This window comes from Amia ocellicauda, chromosome 17, assembly GCF_036373705.1.
Source record: "Amia ocellicauda isolate fAmiCal2 chromosome 17, fAmiCal2.hap1, whole genome shotgun sequence".
Taxonomy (NCBI): Eukaryota; Metazoa; Chordata; class Actinopteri; order Amiiformes; family Amiidae; genus Amia; species Amia ocellicauda.
In genome coordinates, this window is record NC_089866.1 from 6,151,602 (window position 1) to 6,178,176 (window position 26,575).

Below are 26,575 nucleotides of genomic sequence, written 5' to 3' on the forward strand. Positions count from 1 at the left end.
CAAAAAAATCCAGAAAAACGCATTTCAAAAAAGTTATAAATTGATTTGCATGTTAATGAGGGAAATAAGTATTTGACCCCTTCGACTTAGTACTTGGTGGCAAAACCCTTGTTGGCAATCACAGAGGTCAGAAGTTTCTTGTAGTTGGCCACCAGGTTTGCACACATCTCAGGAGGGATTTTGTCCCACTCCTCTTTGCAGATCCTCTCCAAGTCATTAAGGTTTCGAGGCTGACGTTTGGCAACTCGAACCTTCAGCTCCCTCCACAGATTTTCTATGGGATTAAGGTCTGGAGACTGGCTAGGCCACTCCAGGACCTTAATGTGCTTCTTCTTGAGCCACTCCTTTGTTGCCTTGGCTGTGTGTTTTGGGTCATTGTCATGCTGGAATACCCATCCATGACCCATTTTCAATGCCCTGGCTGAGGGAAGGAGGTTCTCACCCAAGATTTGACGGTACATGGCCCCGTCCATCGTCCCTTTGATGCGGTGCAGTTGTCCTGTCCCCTTAGCAGAAAAACACCCCCAAAGCATAATGTTTCCACCTCCATGTTTGACGATGGGGATGGTGTTCTTGGGGTCATTCCTCCTCCTCCAAACACGGCGACTTGAGTTGATGCCAAAGAGCTCGATTTTGGTCTCATCTGACGTCTCATTCAGATGTTGGCAAACTTCAGACGGGCCTGTACATGTGCTTTCTTGAGCAGGGGGACCTTGCGGGCGCTGCAGGATTTCAGTCCTTCACGGCGTAGTGTGTTACCAATTGTTTTCTTGGTGACTATGGTCCCAGCTGCCTTGAGATCATTAACAAGATCCTCCCATGTAGTTCTGGGCTGATTCCTCACCGATCTCATGATCATTGAAACTCCACGAGGTGAGATCTTGCATGGAGCCCCAGACCGAGGGAGACTGACAGTTATTTTGTGTTTCTTCCATTTGCGAATAATCGCACCAACTGTTGTCACCTTCTCACCAAGCTGCTTGGCGATGGTCTTGTAGAATGCAAATCAATTTATAACTTTTTTGAAATGCGTTTTTCTGGATTTTTTTGTTGTTGTTCTGTCTCTCACTGTTAAAATACACCTACCATTAAAATTATAGACTGATCATTTCTTTGTCAGTGGGCAAACGTACAAAATCAGCAGGGGATCAAATACTTTTTTCCCTCACTGTATATATATATATATATATATATACACACACACATTACAGAGAATAAAATAAGGTATTAAAGAAGATGGAAAAGGTAAGCATAATCTAAACAGTGCTTTAAGGAGGTGTCCAATAGGAATTTAGAGTCTGGGATTTTGAAATCTGAATCCAGTATGTTATGCTCTTTACAGTATGTTAAATAATTGCATGTAACAATGAGCAATACTTAACAATAACAAAGTTATTAACAATAATTTATAGTATACATTTTCACTTTTCTCAATCAAATCTACTGAGAGATTTTATTTTACAGTATTATTATTTAATTTAATAATTTGTAATTTTTTGATTCAGTAGTGCAAGAATAACAAATTAACATACATTATATATATATATATATATATAATAAAAAACTAATAATTGATTATGTGTTCCACTATATTACTCATTACAGATTGAAATCCCACACGCTATGGCTGCTGATGAAGTGTCATGAGTATCGGGAGGAAATTTAGAGGGGAAGTAATAAGGCAGCTGGGCTTTGAGAACATTAAATAAAAATGTAATCATGTTAATCATTTAGCCATACACACAGGTATGTGCTCTAGATACATAGATGAGATGGCAGTCACACATTAACCTCACAGTCAGTGTCAGGGGGGTGTAGCAGATCTTTGTGACTCACTCCATTGTGTGCTGGTGACACCTAGCAGGACCTGGGCTCCAATCCTGGCGGTATCTTCTTTCTGACTTCTGATGTTGGTGCTGTATTCTGGTGACAGAGGGGGCGCTGTGTGGTGCATATAGCAGATCTTCAAACAACTGCTCAGGAAGTCCTTTGTGGCTCAGCATGCAGGGTGTGAGTCTCAAAGCTCCAGTCCAGAGCCCCTCTCTTCTAAAGATCTGTTGCTTGTGTGTTATTTTAGTGCTGGAGACAGCAGTGTGAGGTTCATAGACCAAATATTCAAGCCAGGGAGCATGTGGTCCATTGTGGCTCACTGCAAGAAGTTCTGCTCTATAGTGTGGTAGGGTTTGGGGTCAAATCCTGGTGCAGGTCAGGAGAGCAGTGATTGGGTGACATAATCGTTTAATTGTGAATTATAGACAAGTAAAGAGATGTCATTAACTGGTTTTAATCTCTTTATTACGTATTGAGTTTCCTTTTAGTAATTAATATGTGATGTTTTATTACTTATTTATTACTGTTGTTCATTCAGTGGCATAGATTGTTAGTTGGGTCTTAGACACAATAATGCTTTACTATTACAAACCATTGCCTACTTTTTAAACCTGTTCACTTTAGGCTTGAGTTAAGAGAGATTTCCCTGAAAACGGCCGATTTTTTGTCACGGTAAAGCATTACAATGAAAAAAAACCGCACACGGCGCTCAGTGCTGCCCCTGGTGGGCGACCTAATGAATTACATTAAATACTATTTAAATAAATGCATTGTTGTTATTAACAGTCCAACCCAACATGTCAAATAAATCCACATTATTACAAACTGTCTAAAGCAAATTAAATACAGGTAATAATTTAAACAATCAATATTAATTCTACTTTAAAATATATATTTTATTTTATGTAATTCACACATTACTGCTCCCCGGTGGCTAATAATACTAATGACTTATTCCTGTGCATTTTCTTTTGATTCTAATGCTTAACAATCAACCCTTAAATGAACAGTTTTAAAAAATTAAAATTAACAATGTTCTGTAATCTAAAGCATTTGAATTACTAAGGGGAAATGAATAAATAAAGTGCTAACATTAGTTATATATAAATAAATAATGTATTGATACTTCACTTTATGCCTAAAATTAGGAATGACAAAGATAATTATATCCCACCCCTGAAAAGTACTACCCTAATAAATAATCAAATATCTGGTATATGCACCTCACACCACCCTTTCTCACACCACTAACAAGAGCTTTATAGAAGACAGGTGCTCCTCCAGGATGTAGAGCAGAACTTCTTGCAGTGAGCCACAACAGACTACATGCTCCCTTGCTTGAATATTTGGTCTATGAACCTCACACTGCTGTCTCCAGCACTAAAATAACACACAAGCAACAGATCTTCAGAAGAGAGGGGCTCCACCAGGATTCAAACTCAGCACTCACCAGCTTTGAGACCAGCACCCTGCATGGTGAGACACAAAGCAGTTGTTTGAAGACCTGCTATATCCTACATCAGTCCAAAACTTCATGCTGTGACACACAAAACACTTCATACTTGCTTCAATATCTTGTATATGAACGTCACACTGGCCTCTCTGGCACTAAACAGCACAAACAATGATCAGATTTGCAGAAACAGGTGCTGCAAATTAAACACATTCCCAATCTGATATACTGTATTCAGACTGACTGGAAACATAATCTCATTTATAACACAAGTTAAATTATATTTCCAGTAAATATGTATTTTGTAGAGGGCGATTAAACATGATTAACTTGATAAGTATGAGAAACACAAAAAATAAGATTACTAAACACAATCAAGTTTTCAGTAAGCTTTATAGTCTTAAATAGTGAAATATCTTTAAAAACTTATTTTGGAAGCTCTCATATCTGGTCATTATTTAGACTTCACCCACAGCTAAAATAACATGTAGTTCCACCAAATTCAGGCCAGCTTCACTGAATGTGTGTGATTACTGCACAGATACTGGTGTTGTGATTCCCTTAAATATAAATTAAGGAAAGTATGAATATATTATAATAATATCATTGTAACTCATGCTGCTGAAAAGTAGCCCCAAGTGTATGGTATCTTTTAGGAGTCCATCCCTGCGTGTAAATCATCAAATCTGTGCAAATGGCTTGTTGTGGGATGTGTTTGTCAGTAAATGACATCATCCACTGTTGCCCAGCGAATTTCCTGGCCAATGATATTAAAGTGAACAGCTTTAATGCGAACAATACACAGAAAATGAAAGTTGTGGGTACATGGTGAGTCTTGTGTCAAGATGTGTAACCACAGGGGAAGGAGTCTGCAGACACATTGGCGTTACACTTCGCTTTAATGACTGGATGTGACACCCAAGTGCTGTAACACAGCCATTCACACACCTGTGTGCAGCTATGCAGCGCAAGTGTTTTCATCCAGATGGGAACTGTCCATTGGGGCCTTGAAAATATGTTTCTTAGAGGAAAAGTAAAAATGGGGCAATTTCACTAACCCTCCTCCGATGTAAATATTAGTGTAAATATGTGCTTTTGCCCAATTTAATGCCCAAGATGGCATGGCAGTCACTGATGGTCACTGGAGGCCAGTCCAACACTATTAGCCTTACCAGTGTCTGTCACTAGGTGGCCTCTGTCTCTGCTGCATCCGGAAGGACTTTCCCAGAGGCTTCACTTTATACAGTAAATGAATAGAAGGAATAATAACTGGATTATTTCAAAAATTTATATTCCTCATCTGAAAACAGGTTTGTTTGGTTTTTCGCCAGTTTCTGGAGAGATTCAAGGACTTTTCAACTTCAGATCAGGAGACCAGATCAAACACTGATGTGTTAAGTACTTGTGTGTTTGTATATTCACACCCTTCATTTGAAACTGTATAATTATGTGATTTATTTACATGAAATATTATTGTCCAGAAAACTATTCTTATATATAAACATCAATTATATATTTTCAGAGTTTCCTGGAAATGGAATCAGCCAAGGGAAAACTCACGAATGCAGTTGACAGACTTGATTTCTATCAGATATGGCCGATTAAATAAGACAAACTAAACGAATCACTGACCTATGAACAATTAGAATACTTTACACCAAAACTGCACAGGATATTAGATAACAGAAAAGTGTCAGGAAATGACTGGCTTTTAAGTTATGTGGCATTACTAAACACAGTCTACTCCCTCAGAAACACCCGACCCTCAAAACCCAGCACTATCCTCTACCATCTTCATTTAAGCCGAGTATTAAAAGGAGAATGGGAGCCGTCAGTACAAACTAGTTTGTTCTGTTTTGCTCTGTAAAATAAAGAGAAATCTTTGTCAAAGAAAGGGAAAGCAAAGTGTGTTCCAGCCCTGCAGTGAATTGCGGGTATGTTTGGGACGATATGGGCCGTGACTGTGCTTGCAGATTGCAACACATCAAGGACACCTGATTTCAAATTAAAGTAAACAATTCAGAGATTTCCATGAAACAAAAAGACTTCCTTATATTCCAGGCAAGTCACCTTCGAACGCTCTTCTTGTAAGCAGAAGTGACTTCCCCTTCAAGAAATATTGGGAATCCCAGGCGCACCATGCTGAGAAAGTGTTTTGTTTTAAAGGAAGTCTAATCATCAGATTTACATTTTGTTATTTGTGTCGACAGGACAGGGTTAAATATCTGTAGTTTAAAAAAATGCACTTTAGTCAGAGCAGCCTGATCTGTTTACAATCGCAGATTAATATGTAAGCAAAACGGGCTCAGTGTGATAAGATGAAGCACTTCATGGTTTACAGCAGAACAAGGAAACCAGACAGTATCCACAAAAAGCTGAAAGACAATAACTGTCTATTACTGTTGATTTATTTTCCAGTTGCACTGTTTGCTGGCCCTAATTTGAGCTGTTAATACAATTTAATCAAGTGAGGATCTGAAAAGCACAGAACACTGCAAACATAAAAGATCATTTAAACTTCAGGGCACAATGCATTGTTAAGAACCAAGGAATAACACACTAAACAACATTCACAAACTGGGGAGGGAAAAAACTCAACAAAACATTTTTTCCGTCAATTCACAGCAATCCCTGTCATGTGACTTCTGGGAAAATGATCCTCATGAAAAAGACCTGTAGTTTGTTATGTCATTGTAATGCAAATAACCCAATCATTTATTTTTATATATATATTTACATAGGCCTAGCCTGATTTCATCTCTCTTTCGCAGCTTTATCTGTCTGTCATTGGGAATTGCCCGTTTAGAGGATTTTGAACTTTATCCTGGTTTAAAACAATAACATGTCGTCATCTTGCATTGACACAATCACCCGGCTGACCTCACACGCCCCAGGCTTTGAGCTGCTACTCACATTCCACACATTTGAACTGGTGACTCTGTGGCCTAACCTGTGATCCGAGAGAATCCTTGTACTGAAGTAGCCAATGAACTCAAAATCATGAATCATAAATCATAAATGTATTAATTAAAACATAGCCTGTGCAGACACATACAGCTTCAGTGGTTCAGAATATGAACAGGCATGGCTGCTTAACTCTGTGATCTACTTTACTGTCAGTGCAATTCATACTTTATACTTTATTATTAGCCATATATATAGCTGACTAATTACTTTGAAATAAGACCTGGATCTGGTGAGACTCCTGTGAAAATCTGCAGATTTGGCTTTGTTGGGAATACATATGAAAGAGTGAAATACAATCCACCCATGGCATGTGAAACTGGAGCTGTCAAGAAATATAAACACAAACAAATCGTTTCCTGTCTTGGTTTTGCAAAAAGGAAACCTATGTTAATATTGGCTCCCTGGCGGTGTGTATAGTAGTGTGACTACAGATCACATGATTTCTGGGAATGAATGCACAAGTGAAAGTAAAATGGCACAGAGTAGGACTTGGAGCCCAAGTCAGCACACGTCTCCCCAAATCACCTATTGCCAGTTATTTTGGTTTTGTTTGTGTCGCTTGACAACCTAAAATCCTGATCACGCACAGACTTATTTAACCATTTCTTAAGAGAAACATTGCAGAAATTAACCATTTCATTCATGGTTTATTTATGATGCAGGTATGCTGCAGGCTGTGCAGATGAAATGTTCATGCCGTCTTTGTTTTATAAATCCTGTTGGACACTGTGGCTGCTGACCATCATAGTAGAAGATGCAAACCAGCTGTACATGAATGTGTGGGTGACCAGAAATCCTATCAAACAGGAATCTGAATGCTTATTGGGCTTACATGCCTGTCCAAGTAGTTCAAGTAAAGGCAGAACATTTTGCAAAAGCTGCATTGGTGCTATAAAGAGTGCAGTCAATACAGATTAAGTAATTTTTTTTAATTTTTTACGTGCAATATTTAAAATATAGTTGCAGCCAGACTAAGGAGCATCAAGACTGGAGCAGACGTGCCCTTTTTTGGAGAAAATGCACCGGCCAAAAGCAGCACTCATACCTCAGCTATTGGCTGCAGGGCGAACAATATGAGAGCCAAGACGAGCCTGACTGCGCCAGTCTAATAGATATCATGTGTTTGCAGGCAGGCAGGCAGGCAGGCACACAGACATCTTTAAACCAGAATAACCCGTACACATCGAGAGAGGGAAACGTATTGATCGTGTCGCAACACTGCCTGTCTTTAATTAGCTAATTAGTTCCTTACAGACATCATATTTTATCTTTAAAAGACAGCTGAAACCCAACTCTTTTCCTCAGCACTCGACCCTCGTCGCTGCAGAGCCTCCTGATTAAACTCTCTAGTTAGTTTCACTTTCACTTTCCTGTAAATCTCTGTTCTGCTGTAACGCAGATCCGCAGTTGCTTTTGCTTCTCTGTGACAGATTGAAGAAGAAGAAGAAGAAGAAGAAGAAGAGGGGAAAAGGGAACCGACTGACAGGTATCAGCTGAAGCATCAGAATCAGTTTGATTAGCATCCATTGTGAACAGATATCGGGGTAACTGCACATCAGTGCCTGTTTTCAAGCTAGCATGTGAACGGTTCAATTAGAGGAGGATTTCGTGATACAATGTGTTGGTTTCGCAGGCAGAGGATTCCGACAGAAGAAAGAGCAGGTAAGAAGATGCCAGTCCTCACCACTGTGTTGTGTGTCGAGGATAGTCTTTGCTTTGTAGCTGAGTTGCCGGTTTTAGTAACAGTCCATGGATCAGACATGGGGGAGGGGATGCTATACTGACCATTTGCAGAATGAATAGCCTACTAATTTGTGGTGCTGTGTTTTCTCCCCACAGTCTAACACTCTGTGAGAAACTCTTCCTCTCATATTAAGGAGGGTAATTGATAGATGGGTGAAACCACAATGTTGCTTCAGTGTAGACATATTGTGCTGCAGTCTAAAATAAACCCTGATGATGCACCCATAAACTGAACACTTTTGATGTGCCTTGACAAAACAGAGGCTCCCCTCCCCCCTCCAGCTAAATGCAAAGAAACTGAATTTGGTCTTTTGAGTAGTTTGAAAACACTAGGAAATACAGCTTCACCCTAATTTGCACCCCCTCAGAAACAGGGACACAACGATTGTAACATGACACCCGGTTGTCCTGGCATCACAGTGTTGTTCCTCACATTGAAGGCTGTATTTGAGTGCTGATACCTTGTGTCCATGGATGCCATGTGACATCAGAAGAGGCTACATTTCCAGCCTTCTTAGGGGCTGACCCTTTTGTCATCACTGAAAGTGCAGAAGACAAGACACTGAAATATACAATGTCAAAGTGGACGAACACAAGGACACATGAGCTCAGGCAGGGCGGTTGGGCGTCACTTAGAGCAGCAGTGTGTCAATCAGTGCTGCAGGGCTCGTGGGGAGATGCACACACTGTTCTTGTGTAGTTAAGCACCCACCCTCTTGTGATTGAGTTTTATTTTTGAATCAGTTGCTGTTGCTAATTTGTTATATTTCGCAATTAAGGGCCACCATAGTTTTGTGTAGTTTATTGATGACATTTATGTGTTTTATGATTTTCTTATTTGGTTTGTTTTGTTATTATACTTTTTGCATAAAGTTTATTTTTAATGTTTTAGTATTCATGCATATACTTTATTTATTGTGAGGCATTTTGGGATGCTTAAGCATGAAATACACCATTTAATTAATGTGAGTGATTGACTACTATACTGTATATTCTGGCTAAACTAAAACAGTATTTCTGCAATGCTGTGCATATTTGTGTAGCTATACATGCACAGGTTATCTTCTGTATGCATGTGCAAAAGTCTGTGCTTGAATGGGACAGTAATTTGAATGACCTCTCTTCAAATCTTTCAGCACAACGAGCAGTTACAATGGCAGTGTCAACATACATTTCAAAGATTAATAATTGCTCCTTTCCTCTGCACAACTGGAGCAGTCAGATACATGGTATAACATGTTTCCATACTAGCTGGGACTTCACAAAAATAAATTGACAAATCGAGACAGAGAGAGAGCATACACAGCCTGATTAAAACAATAACAACACAGACTGTGACTTTCAACCACATATTTTGCACATACTGCTTTAAATGGGAATGTTGGCTTCAGTTTGCACTGAATCTGTTCACTTTCATTTTGTATTCCTCGCAGTATACAAAATGGGGGAACAATTACACATTTACTCAGCCAGTCAGATATTTGGTCAGTACACAAAAAACAGATACAGGGATGGACTAAATCAAAACTTTGACCCACCTGCTAATAGAAAACTACACAGCTGTACACTTTCTTCTAATCATGAATGTAACCGCTATGATGTACAGGTTTGTAGTTTGTTATTAGCGGGTGGGTCAAAGTTTTGATTGAATCCGGCCCAAGGTTTCATTAAAGCTGCACTGCCACCAAAACATGATTTTTTGACGTTTGCTTTGTTTTTTTAAAGAGCCTAGGGAAATGCCTCCTGTGACAATTGCAAAGTGCTTATTTTGATTTAGATTTTTGGCTAAAACTAAAATCAGAAATATGCATCAAAGTATTCAGGAACATCCTAACATCCTACACAACTTACATTTTTTACCACTCCAGTTATCATATGATTCCACCAAGAAGTGCAAGTTATCTTTTAAAATGTCTTACAGTGGATCAATTCAATTGGATATGTAGTTATTTATTTACACACTTTGATCTATGTATCTTCCTGGCATGGTAGTTTTGTGATGAAAAATATATACCAAGCCCTTCTTGGTATAGTGAGCTCACAACAGTGCTACTGTGATCTTCTAAACACTTGAACCCTCCTCACCTTTGTTCTTCCAAGGGTCAGACCCCTGCGAGATGCAGAGGTACTTTCCTGTCCCAGGTTTGTTCTTATAATGGGAGTAGCTTTTCTGAAGCCTGACAAGATTCCACTTTGATTATTGCCACCATAACTTGTAAATAGGTTGTCTTCCCAGAATGTATATGTGAAAGTAAAACCGAACAAAACTAGCAACAACCAATTTTGTTGATTATGAGCATTCTTAAGTAATTAAATGAGCTAAGGTTGAGAACTGTACACATTTCACTTTCAAAACAGATCATTGTCTGGGTAAAAAGGCGTCTGTAGACACGTGGGCTCTATGCATTTTAGCATTGGGGAGTAAAATATTTTCTTATACTAATACATGCTTACAAATAATGCAAAATATGTAAATATAGGAGACAGAGGTGTAGCTCTAGAATATTCCAGTGTGAATAGTTTTAAGGATCTTTCTCATTTGATGTGACCTTCTGCATACCACTGAAACTGTAGAGTACAACTGACCCCCAACCGCAGACTGACACTCACCGTTTTCCAGAAATGAAAGTCAGTAGAGAAACTGAGACCTAAGGTGCAAGCTGATACCTGCAGTGGCCAGCAGGTCTGGTTGCTGTCCATTGACTGGATTTCATGATCACTTTCTTAATTACAGTATTGCAGTTATTGTGGCAACATGCATTATTCCACACTGTACCGGGGGGGCAGGAGTGTTACTCTTTCCAAATGGCTGGACCGACAACAGTCAAACTGCTGTTTGCATTGGAGAAAACAAAACCAGCAGAAGTACTCCGATAGGTTTCATTTTCGAAACAATGCTTTTAGTAAGCTGTTTCTAGGGTGGTGAAATTCTGCCGTTTTCAAAATAGTTTGGATCGTCCACAAGAAGCTTTACATAGGGGGGAGAAAACAATGAATGGATATTTAACTTAGAAATGAAGTTAGTTAAACCACCCTAATTAAGTAAGAGACACATTTTCTGTTTCGTATTTTCATTAACAATATTTAATTTCGTACTGGCTGGACTTTGTAAGACACTATTTCAGCGCAACACCACTCCTCCTGAAAATAGAAGAAAATTAGGAGTGGCTTTAGGGTTATATGCAGTGGAGTGAATTGCGTACACTCCTGCTGCACTAAATGACAGAATTAAATGTGCAGAGATAGCTAACAGTGTCCTAGTGTGTCTGAGCTGTGATGTGCACCTGTAATCTCAGTTGAGTCAGTGGGGAATTATTAGATGCATCCACTATCAGAGGGCATCTGCTTTTCATTACAAATGGTACCCTTATCTGCTGCCATGCAAGTTCGGTGTTTAGCCTCCATAACAATGGTTATCAACGTTCAACTATTTATTTTAGCACCCCCCCCAAAATAAATAAATAAATAAATAATAATAATGCTCGAACTGTTCCTTCAAATGCAATTTCTAACATTTTAGAAGTGCAGAATTTGTTTAAATAAAAGCGAGATCCTTTCTTTAACCTTTCAGTTTCTGGAAAATAAAAATAAAAAAATAGCGTGCTACCTGAGACAGGATGCTTAACGCACAAATGCCAAACTAACCCTTAACGGCTTCAACTTCAACTTTGAAGACCAAATGAGTGATAGATAAGGTAAAGAACTAAAATTCGTGGAAACTGAAAGGCGGTCACATGACTACTCAATCATCTTTTACCAGACACTAGCACCGTCTGTAGATCTGCAGAGGGTGATATTTTACAGTTTCAGATATGTGGTTCATTTCCCCGAAATCTGCGCTGAGAAAAACCACAGTTTCACTCATTTAAGGTGGATTAGAAACCAGTTTCAGGAAACAGTGTTAACTTTGATGGTAAACTGAACAACTTAAAGCAAATAGGCTACATGTTGAAGCACATTACTGCCATGTTTTGTCTTTTAAGTGTGATTATCTCCTTTTTTTTGTAGTTGGTAGAAAGACAGACCTCATCAAAAACGTAATCAATACAAAACATTGTAATATTTATTATTGTTATTATTATAACAGTACCTGGTTCAGCAGCAACCATGTAACCACATCCTCACAATTTAGGTTACTACCTATTTTTCTGAGCTCAATTACACCTGCACACTTACTCATTGCTCCACATCCTAATAAATGTTGAAATCACCTTTCTTTGCCTTAGACACGAAATGGCATTAGCTGCAGGACTGTCAAGATTGAATGAAGTACAATACAACTTCTCTTTTCCACGACTCATCTCCAAAAATTATGATTTCATCTTCTTACCTACTGGATAAGTCTCCACCCCGCTGAGTTAATATAGGGTGGAAGTGCCTAAAGCAACAATTACAGCTCTGAATCTGTTGGGATAGGCCTGTAGCAAATTTGCACACCTAGATTGATCAATATGTGACCATTCTTCTAACTCTGTCAAGTTCCTTGGGGAGCGTTGTTGGACAGCTGTCTTGCCACAACATTTTGATTGGATATAGGTCGGGGCTCTGATTGGACCACTCAAGGATATTTACCTTTTCATTCCTTAGCCACTCCAGTGTAGTTTTGGCTGTGTGCTTTGGGGCGTTGTCATGCTGTAAGGTGAACATCTGTCCCAATTTCAGCTTTCTGACAGCAGTAGGCTCTTCTCAAGGACTTTTCTGTACTTTGCTCCATTCATTTTCTCTTCTATCCTGACAACGTGCCCCAGTCCCACCATGCTTCACAGCAAGGATGGTGTTCTTTGGGTGATGCACTGTGTTTGCGCCAAACATTATGCTTTGCATTTAGGTCACAAAGTTGAATTTTGGCCACAGGCCTATAGAATCTCCCAAGATGTTTTTGGGGATTCAAGGTGGGCTTTCTTGAGTAATGGTTTCCTTCTTGCCCACCCTACCATACAGACCAGATTTGTGGAGTACTTGGGATATTGTTGTCACATGCACACTTTGACTAGTCTTGGCCAATAAAGTCTGTAGCTTTTGCAAAATTACCATTGACCTCTTCGTAGCCTCTCTGATCAGTCTCCTTCTTGCTCGGTCATCCAATTTGCAGGGATGGCCTTATCTAGGTAGGGTCTTTGGTGGTGCCAGATACCTTCCACTTAATAATCATCTTAACCGGCTCAAATTGATATTTTTTGATACCCATCCCCTGATCTGTGCCTTTTAACAACTTTGTCCTGGATTTCTTGGGAAAGCTCCTTGGTGCTCATGGTTGAGTCTTTGCTACCCAGCAGAGGGAACCTACAGGAACTGCTGAGTGTATCCTGAAATCATGTGAATCACCATAATTTAATACAGGAGGAGGCCACTTAAATTGGTGTGTGATGTTGAAGGCGATTACTTACACCTGAGCTAATGCAGGACAGCTCTTACAAGGGGGTGGACACTTATCCAACCAAGCTATTTCAAGTTTTTATTTTTAATATATTTCTAGAATATTTTTCTCACTTGGAAGTTGTGGTGTAGGATGTGTAGATACATTTTAATGCATTTCACAAAAGAGGAAACATTTATATATAAAATGAAAAATGCAACACATTCACCTAAATGTGATGGTCTAAAACAAATAAACAGTTGAAGTTGACAGCAGTACAGACAAACTGCCTATTTATCGCAGTAACACCACGTAGGGACAATTTGCATGCACATTACAAATGCACAGAAAGTCACATTTCTAAAATACAGACCAGTTTAACGTGCTGAGGACCAGCCGGAGCAGGCGAATGCGACAGTTCTCGTAGCTGTACTGCAGTTCAGATGAAGAAACTGGTAAGTGAGCGATTTGGTTTATACACACAATGCCACGGAGTGTGTAGACCTTTGTATTTATTTTAGAAAACACCGTCCATTATTCGGTGAAGCCGCCTATTATGATTACCCGTGAAAATCCCCTCGCCTTCTCGCACATGCAACGCGTTTCTTTACTTAGAAAAAAGCACAGACGTGGCTCTCAAGTCTTAAGTCCTTCATTCTCCTGCTTGGAAATGAGATGCGCTGGTCGCTTCTGTCCCCCACTTTGGGAATGACAGAAGTGCTTCCTTGGAAGCGAAACTCGGAGTGTATTTACAACATGCAAATAAGTGGCTCCTCTTCTGCTCATAAAAAAAGCCCAGTGATTTCTAAGAAGAGGTCGGTTTTTAAAACGAAAGGGAAAGAAGGGTTTCCTGGAAGGAGGGCGGAGCCGCTCGGCGGACACAGCTGTGTGTTAAAAGCGCCTCCTCGCCGGCACCGAGCCATTTCAATGTCATGCACGACACGGATCGGCTTCTGCTCCCGGTCTGCGCCAGCCGTCGTCACACTGGGGGGTTTGTGAGCCCGTTTCTCTGGCTTTGGGGACATACAAATGCTGGCCTCGGACCTGTGCTTGGAAGAGCAGTGCAGACATCCCAGCGCTTTCAAAGCAGTGTGTCCACCAGCCTCAGCATCCGAGCCATGATCAGTCCAGACGGTAAGGTGCGCTTCTCTGTCATGTTCACAGCTGTTAGGGGCGATTGGACCTATTCGTGGGGTTTGCATGGGTTCGTGTGGTTGTCTGTGTGATTAATGGGCAGTGAGATCCAAAATGAGCCCAACCGATGCACATGAAAAGGCTCCTGTCTGTCACTGTTGGTGAAACACTCTTCTTTGTGCCATTGATTGGTGTTGGTTTGCTCTAGCTGGGATTGCTGTCCTAGAGGGTGTACAAAAATACTTGGATCTGATTTCGTAATTTCATAAACCATGAAACAAGTTACTTGGTCTACTGGGTAGGCTGTGGAGGTACAAAAGAAGAGAGAGAGTAAAATACAAATGCAAGTCCATTAGCAGGCAAACTGTAGCTACTCCACTTCCAGCGCAACAGTTGCTTTAGGGAATTAATTTCTGAGAAGGGTTATTATGGTTTTCAGAAGAAATTGAGCTGGTGTCGTCAATACTGCAAGTGTCTTAGTTAGATCAATGATCTCTTGTAAGGTCAAGGCAATCAGAAAAAAAGTATTGAACCAAACTATGAAACGTAAAACGCTGCTGGTGGAAAGTCAGCTGGAGTTTACTTGGCTAAGTGGAGTGGTTATGAGCACTGAGTAGATTATATACATTATATTAATCCTAACAGTCTGTATATATACACATGCTGTCTGTGTGTGTTATGGACCTTGCTAATAATAACAGATGTGTGAAGAGAACCACTGATTGATTGATTTCTATATTTCAGACTTCACATATTCAAATCATAATAAATTAATGTATCTCACCTTCATAAGTCCTGATGTGGTTCAGCTTCAGTCTAGTCGATGGTTTCAGGTTGAAACCCAAGACCTTTGTGTTAGTGTGCCAGTTTTCATGATTCTGCGGAATCGATTGGAATGGTGCCCAGAAAGAGCACATAGACAAATAAATCTGGCCTGTGATGTAATGTGTGCCTGTTTTTATTGTTTCAGACTAAGGTACCTCATCTGCATTACCTGAATGACTGACGATATGGAAGACCACATAGTCTGGTCTACACTGTAGGATGGTAGCACATAGTAACGTGGAAGATAATGCAGCAGTAGAAAACAGAGCCAGAATTGAACTTCAAGCACCAGTACCAGTACCAGCACCAGGACCACCGCGGCACCGAGAGCCACGACACCGGGACACCTCTGAGAGTCAGACACGCTTCCGTCCCTTCAAATCAGAGAAGGACTTCAAAATCATCACTATGACTACCTCGATGTTGGAGATCAGTGGTTTCTACTGGGGTCCTATGGCTGTGGAAGAGGCACACGCCAAATTAAAAACAGAACCCTTGGGGACATTTCTGATTCGGGACAGCAAACAGAAAGATTACTTCTTCACTCTCAGTGTCAGGACAGACACGGGTCCAACCAGTATCCGGATCAATTTCCAGAACTCCCGTTTCAGTCTTGTTGGCAGCAAGGAGTCATTCAATTGTCTGTTTAAACTACTGGAATATTACATTGACTCGCCCAAGAAGAGCCTTGTGAAGCCGCTTAGGAAAGTAAAAGTGCAGCCTTTGCAGGAACTTTGTCGGAAAAGGATTATTGAAACGTTTGGTGGGGAAAACGTGGACGAAATTCCTATAAACTCTGTTTTGAAAGACTTTTTGAACTCCTTTCCATTTCGGATATAATGGCGAGTCAACAAGCATTAAATCACTGCCTTGATATCTGGAGGACATCTACTAATCTGCATTTTTTTTTCATGATTTGTTATCTAAAATATGTTTATTTTTGTAGCAAACTAAACTATTTTGAAATTAGACTTGAAAACTTGATGTTAGAAGTTTACATAACCATTGACTGTTTACACTATCCAGGGGTGCTTTCTTTCAACTGCCCCTGTTTTTATTTTTCTGCTATGCAGAATAAGTTATTTTTAATATTTTTCATGGAAAATAAATTTTCTAATTATAATTTAAACAATTTCTCTCATTATTGAAAATCTTTCATTGGAGGTTTTACAATGAAAAGGTATACAGTATAGGCCATGTGCTACTCTATTGTAGAATTAAGTTACAGTACCTGGTAATAGTAAGAGGTTTCTTATGGTTTCAGTTTGAAGATGAACCCCATACCAAAACAAACTAAAAACTAATCAGAATAGTTTGATATCTCTTAGTATATATTTTTACCTTTTAAAAATAAGACCACACACTGAATAGCACATAACTGTCCAGGATAAAGTAAGGGGTGAAGTGGAGTTATTTTGAGGTTTCACAAAGTACAAAAATGAATTGACCAGCTTTCCTTTGTATTGTTGACCATGGCTGACATTTTGGGACAAAGTTTCGATACTGTTGGTTATTTCACAGAATGAGAACTAGAGCCCATGTCAGGGAGGCCTTCACTGGGCCAGAACCACAATGCGCAGAAATAGAAGCAACCCTATAATCCGGGAAAAATATTGTCCAGTCAAATCAGAGGTCGGCCCTCTGTCTGCACTGTTCTATTGATTATACATATACTGAAGGGATTTTATGACTACACACATATGAATAGTAAAGGGGACTTTATAGGAGGCAAGAAATGACAGTCCGGTTGGTCAACCTGCAGGGTCTTTCTACAACAATGTGGGAGTCGTGTTCTGTAAATGTGGAACAAGATCACATTGTAATATTCTTAATCAAATCATCCAGAGTGAAATGACAACTGATATTGCCAACAAAATGGTAGAATTAAAAAAAAAACGGCCACCCGTACATAATCTCTGAAAAATAAAAATCACATTTGTTTTTAATGTGAATTAGAGTAGAACAGATCTTTGAATTGTTCGGTTGAATTGGTTCAGTATTTAAACATCAAAGTACTTTCACTTCAGTGGATTATGTATCTTGGGCGTTTGATTAGATTTAAGATTTCGAAATGTGTACAGTCCTCAGCCAATTGAAGTCTATTTCATAACTGGGTTCCTTGTTTATATCTAAATTGTAAAACAGCACGCTGTGAGGCAATACATTAAAAACATTGATAGACATGCTGGTGAAATTCAGTGGAAATGTATAATTAACATGTAGGAACCCAATCAAGCGGCCGCTTACCATTTTGAATAATTAATGCCTGCTTAATGGCACAATTGTTTATTGGGATATTCATATCGGTGACCTGGCATGTAAAGGGAGGTTTTCTCAGTAAATATTTTATAAGTGTATGTTCATGATGATCAATACTGATGGAAACAGTGGAGGCAGTTCTGCCACCAGAGGAGCTGTGGTGAACATAAGTATTTCATAGTACCCTGAGTCATTTACAAGAAATGGAGATAACAGCAGCATATGCGTAACTGCTTGTGAAAGAGGGCTGGCCTTGGCTTGAGGTGTATCAGATTCTCTCATTGATCGATTCATTCATAGACTCATTTATTCAGCCTTAAATCCATTCACTGCATCAGTCTTTCTGTTCTCCTCTCTGGTTGTATTTGTTGCACCAAGCATTCCTACATAAACAGGTTTACAAGTGAAAGGGATGTTTGGTCTCTCACTCAGATAATGTCACCGCCTGCAGTTCCATCCCTGCCATTCCCATAGTTGCCAACAAGCCTGGCCAGCAGCCCATGTGTTGTAGAGACCCCCATGTTCGTCCAATAGTGTGTGTGTGTGTAAAGCGCACATTTGTGTATAGCTCCGGTTCTGTGTAATTGTGGGACTGAGACTGAAAGAGAATTGACAAGCAGATGCTATCATTCGGTCTTTGCCACTAGGGGAGTTTCTGGAATTTTTCAAAGGAACTACTTGCAGTGAAACTAAACCATTTCAGAAGTTCTCTATATTACTGTAAAGCACAATTGAATCTTAAAAAAAAAAAAAAAACTTCCTGAAATTTTTAACATTCACTTTCAGCTATTATGTTTTTACTGGAAGATGAGTCAAACTGGTAACTTAGTTTCAAGCTAGAACACCTGTTATACATTTTCAATTCAAACTAATGACTTTATCTGGAACAAAAGATAAACCAATCTTAACTGGAGTTTTATTGCACGTGTTAAGTCTACACTGGCATTAAAGAACAGGTATTACACAATCAGCAGACAATGGGACTGTTTAAGTCTTCATAAACCATGACTAATGCAAACTGGCATTCCCCCAAGCCCAGTGCTCAGGAACCTTAACTGGGACTATTATTATACTACCACTTCCCTTTAAATCTGTTTTTATTTGGAAAAGATGTATTCGTCGTCTTTGCGATTACGCAGCAAATGCCTGTAACTCATACCATTCTCATGTATCGCCGGTTGCGAAAATCCTCTCCTCAGAAAAGCTAGGTTTTCTCTTCCAGAATCCCATTGATAATTAAATAGTTTATTTTTTAAGGTAAATAAATGACCCAAAATACTGCCAAGGCAAATTAAAGGTGTGAGTATGTTAAACTGCAACTGTGAATATGTATGTATAGGCCTACTACATATAAATATCATTTGGTGGATAGACAGATATATTATTAGAAGAGGCCTGTATGTTTCACCTGTGAGACAAGATCATGTGTGTTGCTCTATCGTCGCGTATAGAAGTCGAACTTATCACTGACGTCACGCACTCTCCAGCTTCTGTGATAAGGAAGCCACAAGAAAGAGGTTTCAGCATTATCAATTCCAGGAAAATAAACACTTGAGTTTCCCCGAAGACACATTTGTGCTGCAGAATCTGGTCTGAATTCAATAAGGCTTCAGGGTCACCAGCTCACAGAAGCACCCAGCTCTCAAAGACAGCCAGCGCTGCAGAGCGATTCAGAGACAGCACCGTCGGCTGCTAGGCGTCCACGTTTGCTCAGCAAGTGGAGTAGTCATCTTTAATTTATGGTAGTCTGTCAACTAAAACCGCAGTACAACAAGTGCATCCTCCCTCGAACTCCTAAAAATATTTGTATAGTTTGGGATTATATCTGCAAGCAAACATTTGAGTTTTTAAAGAGTACTTTTGTCTGTGCATACTGTTGTGAGCCTTGTGCAACATCCTTTTAAGACTGTATGAGATTAGCCTCCAGTTACCAGGTATAGCAGAGCTGAACACGGTTTCCATTCATATATACAATAACTAGAAATTTCTCACTACTTTGAAGGATTTATTTATATACTTGCCTGTTACTCATGCTGTAAGTCTCACTTTGTATTCCTGTAAGGCTTTAAATACGCTTTATCTATCCCACTGAAAGGTTTTTAAGACAACGCATGATGTAGCAGTGTGACTGGAGCCGTGGTGGGGTGGGGGTGCAGAGAGCAATTTCCTAGAAAATAAGGGGTGAATAAAAACACAAGCCATGGAAAAATTAAAAATGACGATGAAAGGACTAAAATCTGAGAAGCATCTGTGGTGTGCTAAGAAAAGTCAACACACAGAGTCAAGCGTAGCCCACCTAAGCTTTCTGAGAATGGGTGGGCTACTGTGACAACCACGGGCAGGAGTCTGGTGGGGGGGGGGTAAAATGACATCTGTGGTTGTGATGCATTGTGTGAAATGTTATAGCGGAGTTTACGACAGAAGGCAAACCACGTGTTGGTAAAATGACTAATAGACTAGTCTTCAAAAAATTCAACAGCCCCCTAGACCGAATTTATCATTAAAAATATATTTAAAAAGTTGCTAAGAAGAAGAACGTGGTCCTGTTAAGCAGACAGTGTATTGTGTCCCATTAAAGCCAAGTCACGTTACAGCACCTGGGTTAGTTTCAGCTACCATGAACACAAAACCACAGTCTGCAAACCGTCTTTCTTTCAATTTAAAATCGGGGGGAAGGAGGCACCCTTCACAAGAAGAAACAAGCCATTATCTTTCTCCTAATGAAAGTGTGTAGGAGGCTTGACATGTTTCTGGTTGTCAAGTGGTGTTGAAGAAATATTTAATGTGGCCTTTTTTTTCTTCTTCTTCAGTGTTTGCAAAGTACCCACTCAGACAAAGAGCTGAACTCGAAGCCTTGAAATGGTTTCCTGTCTCTCTCTCATCTTGAGGTAAATACGTACATAGGTGAAACAGCATTACCTCACTGCTTTTTCGGATAACTTAGAAAGGGTTTCTCATTATTCCACCACCGAGTACCAGAGTGTGAATGTGTCAGCTGTTGAAATACAATTCACAGAACCGTGTTAACATTCGCACTACTGAGGGCCAGATGCGGAGTGAGTGATGCAGGCTGACATCTTCACTTACATCAGCCTCATGCAACTAATAAAGTGAGAACAAGTTTAGTGTGGGGTAGATCACACTGATTGATTTATTGATTAATTAACTTGCTTCCACCCATATTATTCAGCGTATCCAAAGCACACGCCCCCACTTGGCCACGCCCCATTTTAGACAAATATTCAACCCAAGGTATTGCCAGCATTGATAAACTCTGTACAAATGTCTCTGTACAAAAATGACTTCATGCAACATTTGCAGGGATAAAACAGTAGTCTGTGAATTACAGATAGAATCATTGCAACTAAAAACTTCTCTCTGGCTGTGGTTTCCAATTTATGTACCGGCAGGTGCACTTTGCATCGCTCGAGTTAGTGGCTTACAAACAACGTGCCTGAGGGGGCTAAATAACTTTGAAACCTACAGTATAAGCAAGTCTTGCATTTTGCTTGTGTAGGTTTGGAGGATTTATTTGCCGTTTCTTGCAAGCTTTATGAGCAAGGAATCCATCCCAACGTGTAACACAATCTTTGATGTTATAGTAAACATAATGTGTGTAATTGTAATATAAAACACATGGATATATATCGATAACTAACCTTTTGTCCCCCAGTGAATGAGCTCTCTGTGGGTAATCAATTGGTTTTGACTGATTGTTCTCAGGCAGGTCATGAGGGTTATGATAAAAGAAAACAATGGGGAAAACATTGTGGCAAAAGCAAGAGTTTACAAACCGGGAAATAATTGGATTATGAAAAGCGAAGTGGTGAGTCAAAACCACAGCAAGTCCAGATAATCTTCCAGGGAAACAAGTCTATTGTGAGATAAGAGGATCAAGACAGATCATGATTGTGCTTCTATAAAACAAGAAGTAGCACAGTTTCCCTATCGTTTTCAAGGAAGATCACTTCCTTAATCTTAATAAGCCAGAAATCATTTGCATCGGGGAAGTTATTGAGTCAGGAATAGTTTCCTATTACCACCAGTTTCTCTAAAGTGGATCTGTGAAATTGACTTTTAAACACCGTTGGAGTAACTCCTTAAAACACTCCTCGGGAAGTTCACTCCAGTTATCTTTCAAGGCTTCGAAGGATTGATCTTTCTAACAGATAATGCTCGTTCACTGCAGTTATAAAACATCCGCATTCCTTGGTTATTAACCACTTGACTAAACTATTCACAGTATATTTAAAAACAAACCGTTCAATTTGAGCTAAAAGCTGTTACAAAATAACTTATCTTGGCAGAGTAACGGTTTGACTTTGTCTTAATTTAAACTTTATTAACTGGTCAATACAATATGCTTGCATACTGTAACTGTGCTCTCGTTTGTTCTCATGGCACTGAGACACAGATATAGGATGTTTGCAGAAATATTATTAGATGCTTTACTAGCAAATCGGGCCTGATTTATTTGGCCACATAAGATAATTAATTAACATTCAGCAGATCTGCAGTTATCCATAGCAATGTACTCATGAGACATTAATTCTACTATTCGAATGAGGCAGGTTTGTATTCTCATGAAAGCAAAGATTACAGAAACGCTTCAGTGTGACGCAGTGTAAAATCCTGACTTCAGGGGAATCGGCAAACAGCTGCTGTACAATCAAAATGATCCTCTCGAATGTGAAAAAAACTGAAAACTGAACTGTAAGGCGGGAGACGGTTGTGATTGATAGAGATCTGCACACCTCCTCCTTCTCCTATTAATAAGAACACGAACAAAATATTAATTTGATCAGACTTTGAGTTCAGAAAGTCTGCCCATGATTGGATGCAAACGTGTATTTGTACAGGAAACGTGGGTTTTAGGATTCATGGGTATAAAAGTGATGCGTAGAACCCCCCCCCCTCTAACCAAGTACTAATAAAGCCTCCAGCTTATCTGATGATGGGAAGTCTCAGAGGTTTGTGTCAGCAGCCAGGAGCCGGGGGGGTGTTGAGACAAGTCGGAGGGCAAGTCCCATGTTATGGGGGAGTAGTGTAGGGAAGATACCAATGGAGGCCAACACCTTACATTGAGGAAAGTGTCAAATAATATTCAAATGTCTTCAAGCCGTACATGACAAAGACTTCTGAAAATGAAACCTAGGAAGTTTTTGCATAGTGAATATGCTGCTCCCCCATGATATGCAAAATCTGTAAAAGTCATTAATAAACAGTGACTCTCTGTGCAAACATGTTCAAGGCAAGCTATGTGAATGAACAGGTCAGGGACTAACACAGATCAAATGTTACACCATCACTGAATACAATAATTTATTGCAATTCTCCGTTAACAAGTTCCATTGGTAATGTTTGTATACAGATGAAAAGCAAGTAGCACTTTAATACAGAAACACTAAGAAGAATTGCTTTTTTGATATGCATACAATTTACACAAGTGAAAACACTGCCCTTTTTAGGCAAGAAAGTGTTTCCTGAAATATTTGCTGAAGTATTGCTTTAAATTCACTCATTTTGCCCAAGGCCAGCATTTGTCCATGACTGAAATCATCCTGAGAATGTCAGAATTCCAGGATCACATACTGATTGAGCCTGAAGAATATTGGAGAAATGTCAAATAAACCTTGAACCTTACCAGGTGTGTTGACCCAGTTGCTAACTGTTTTGACAGCCACGATGCATTCAATATACGAAAGTGAGTGAGGAACTGTGAGGGAAACATAACAGATATTCTAGATAATTAAGGAATTTCAGCCTAGCCAATCACCGCAACAAAATCACTACAGTATTGTAGGGAAAAAACTAAGTCTGCCAGCCAATGTGGCAATATGTTGTTTTCTGGTCTGGTCTGGTAAATGGGATCCCAACCCTTTTGTTCTAAAAAAAAAAAAAAAAACAAGAAACTCGAGGGAATCTGGATCAAAGAGCAGCGCAGGGAGTCCTTACAAACTGCACTGTGTTTTAACTCACTATTATGAAGTTCATGAGATACGTAGATGGGAGACAAAAAAATAGTGTAAATAGCCTGCATTCTTGAAGGCCCCAACCAGAATTAGTGATTGTTTAAAATAAGTTCCAGTTTCGTCCTGCCAGTTAAACAAAGCAAAGAATTTCCTGCCATGTTGCCCAGCTTCCACATGCCAAAAAGTACATTTTTTTACAGTATTGTTTTAATAATGTAGCACAGAAGACTAGTATTGCGTTTAAACCATTTCAGAATAGCTTAAAACAGGCTGACACAATAGACACAATGTTATAGGCTTTCTGCACCTGATGTCACACTGTCTGCTGATGTGTCTGTTATCCCTAAAATGGAGTTTAGATTGACAGCAAGTCTGCGCCGATTCAGCGCTGTGTCATCGGCTAAGACTGTGTCACAGCTATTTCAGACATTACCATGGGTGGGAAGGAATTAAAACACAAACAACCTGAAAAGATCTTCGCATTAATGAAAATAAATTGTTTTGTGATTGAAATAAGTGAAAAGCAAAAACAAAGTAAAAGTTCTTGTACTTCCTTAAAATTGTAATGGTGTAGGTACTTCTTCTTTTCATGTTTGAAAGAAAATAAGACTCAAAGTAAAGTGACCACATCAAATGTGTTTCCGGAATTAACTGGAAACCAATAAAGCAAGAATCTGCATAATCTGATTTATTTGGAAATATATTACCTTCATCAGAACTGGAAAAAAAAAATAAGAAAAAATCTGCTAGCATTTGACTGAAACCTTTATTCATCACAATTATCGACATATTTAAGCCCATCACAGCTCCAGGAGAGTTTTTCGGTCTAGTTCTGCTCATGCAATCCTAATCTTTTGACCATTTGAGTATTGGTTCAGCTAATCTTATAACACCTTAATGCGGTTAAAGTTAGAGACACAAGTGGGGAAAAACAAAAACCTCTGACTAATCTTCCTGAAGGTACTGCTAACTCTTGAACAATGGAAGGACAATAAATTTGTTAGCTTTGCAAATAAACACCCTGTCAGATTCACTTAACATCATCGGTTAATTTAAAGTTGTGAGAAAGAAACATTTTAAGACGAAAAAGCTTAGTGGTCTCTTTAATCTCTTAAATTATTTTTCTACTAGTGGTAAGAGTGAGTAGCCCTAAGTGTTAATCCGCCCAATCTTCACAGGCATATGAACAGGAAACAACTAGGTATTAAAACAACTAAATGGTGAACAGGTAGTACAGCATTAGCAAGGTTTCTCTCAAATATAGGACTTCAATATTCTCAGTTCATGTTGTCAACTGCTTTCTGATGAGAGATCAGAGATGAATCCGTCCTCAAATCAAATCTTTACAAGTCCATGGGCAAATCAAACTGCGGTGATTCGGTAAGCAAAAAAAGATTCTGGACATGGTATCTTACAACGTACAAAAATCTAGACAGATCTCACTGAAGCCGACCCACGTGCTGCAAACTTCAAATCTGTGGAAGCGCATCTATGATTAGGTTGGAGAATTAATCTGTGGGAAGTTGGGCCGAATCAAGGATCCACATTAGTCTAATCAGTGACTGGTCTTTCATTGATCACTACTGATACTTGATCAAATAAATTAACGGATGTCTTTGGAACAGGCAGTACCGGAATTTTTTTAAGTTTTTGCGTTCGTGTCTAAACTTCCTTCTTAATAAAAGGCAGAATCCGATGATTCATTTCTGTTTTCATTTGCGTTTATTATTGATAAAATATCCTATTTCTAATCATTTACTGCAGGTGTACCAAAACTATTACTGTATATTCAGGATCTATTACCGTGTACAGTTCTCATTTCCTTCTCATTCTCTTGAAATCATGACTTGTTTTTTGTATCCATGTAATGTTGTTTTAAATGGTACATTTATCAGTTGGCCAGCAGTAGAAAGATACAGGAAAACAGACTCCAGTCCCCACTGGGCACATTCACTTACAGAAACAACTACCTGTCTAAAAGTTGATCGCTGTATCTCTAGAGGAAAGATGCCAGTTGACTCCACTGCGCTTCTGTCTTCAGTTGCCTGCAAAGCTTACAAAGACACACAAAACTGAAAACCTTCGTGTGTAGATAAAATTCATTAGAAGCTTTCAAATGTCTTGGCGGGGCGGGGCGGGGAAAGATGTCAAGTGAAAAAATTCAATTATATAAGCAGAATAGCCACAACATTGTAAATGTCTCTTTTCTGTACAAAACTGATGTCTATTTACACAGTAAGGAATGGAGGTTGGTTGCTATCCATTCCGTCGCTGTAGGGTGTACTTTAACAAAGATGCCCAATAGGTACCTAGCCTTGAGGGCCTTGGTCCGTGTCTACAACGTGCTGCTGCTGCTGCGATGGTGGTGGTTGTGGTGTTGTTGGTGGTGGTGTTGTGGCTGCATCTCCAATGGCCTGCATGTCTTCCTCGGTCTCAGCCTTGGCCTCCTCCTCTCGGGGGCCCTCTCGGGGTTCGGACTGCGTGGAAGACTGCGTGCTGAAGCTGCGGAGTCGCGTGGGGTCGGTGGGCGGCAGGATAGTCAGCGACTCCACGCTCAGGGCATCCGTGTTGTCGTCAGAGATGAGCGAGATGGTGGGCTGGTGGGCCGGGGTGAGACTGGGGGCCAAGGTGGGGGCCACACCGGCGTCCACGACCCTACTCTGACCTTTGCCGGGAGTGGAAACTACAGAGCCAGTCTCTTCCCCAAAATCCACTGCTTCCGGGAAGGAGGCCTGGGTTTGTTCTTGGAAAGTGGGGTCATCTGCTTTGGGGGAAGAGACAACAGAGTTAAGAAACCTGGTAAAAAACAGAAGTGAACATAACTATGCTTCTCCTTGATTGCTTTCCCTGTTTAGGCTCAAGTGTAAAAAGCACGAATGCATCCAAAAACCTCTCAATGGACTTGTAACGAAGATACAGCTTGGCAGGACAGAAGTACTCAGAATAGAATTGAACCCTTTCACTGGAAATTAAGAGGAAATGTTTATGTTTGAGTTGTTGCTTATGACTAACAATGAGATGTCTGAGACCTTTTGG

At 39.8% G+C, this 26,575-nt stretch overlaps 2 protein-coding genes across 11 annotated transcripts in view; one reads left to right on the forward strand and one right to left on the reverse strand.

Annotated features, from left to right (window-relative positions):
* Positions 1-7,372: 7,372 nt before the first annotated feature.
* Positions 7,373-16,440, forward strand: socs1a (suppressor of cytokine signaling 1a). Of its 4 annotated transcripts, none has more exons than XM_066689431.1 (2): positions 7,373-7,912; positions 15,454-16,440. In XM_066689431.1, the coding sequence occupies exon 2, from the start codon at positions 15,528-15,530 to the stop codon at positions 16,146-16,148; it is 621 nt and encodes a 206-aa protein (XP_066545528.1). In that variant the 5' UTR covers positions 7,373-7,912; positions 15,454-15,527; the 3' UTR covers positions 16,149-16,440. The 4 variants fall into 4 exon arrangements, with proteins under 4 accessions (XP_066545528.1, XP_066545529.1, XP_066545530.1 ...); XM_066689432.1 differs by having other exon boundaries at positions 7,373-7,736; XM_066689433.1 differs by lacking the exon at positions 7,373-7,912 and adding an exon at positions 7,920-14,488.
* A 6,435-nt stretch (positions 16,441-22,875) lies between these two features.
* The window catches only part of clec16a (C-type lectin domain containing 16A), a 58,024-nt gene continuing 54,324 nt past the window's right edge, over positions 22,876-26,575 (reverse strand). For 4 of the 7 annotated variants that reach the window (XM_066689360.1, XM_066689359.1, XM_066689357.1 and 1 more), the window contains one exon: positions 22,876-26,303. In XM_066689360.1, coding sequence (XP_066545457.1) covers positions 25,849-26,303 — 455 coding nt within the window. In that variant the 3' untranslated portion in view covers positions 22,876-25,848. The remainder of the gene's footprint in view (positions 26,304-26,575) is intronic. The other 3 variants (XM_066689363.1, XM_066689358.1, XM_066689361.1) reach the window with 2 other exon arrangements.

Coding starts and splice junctions, on each gene's coding strand:
- socs1a (XM_066689431.1), top strand. CDS start 15,528: ATGGTAGCACATAGTAACGTGGAAGATAATGCAGCAGTAGAAAACAGA.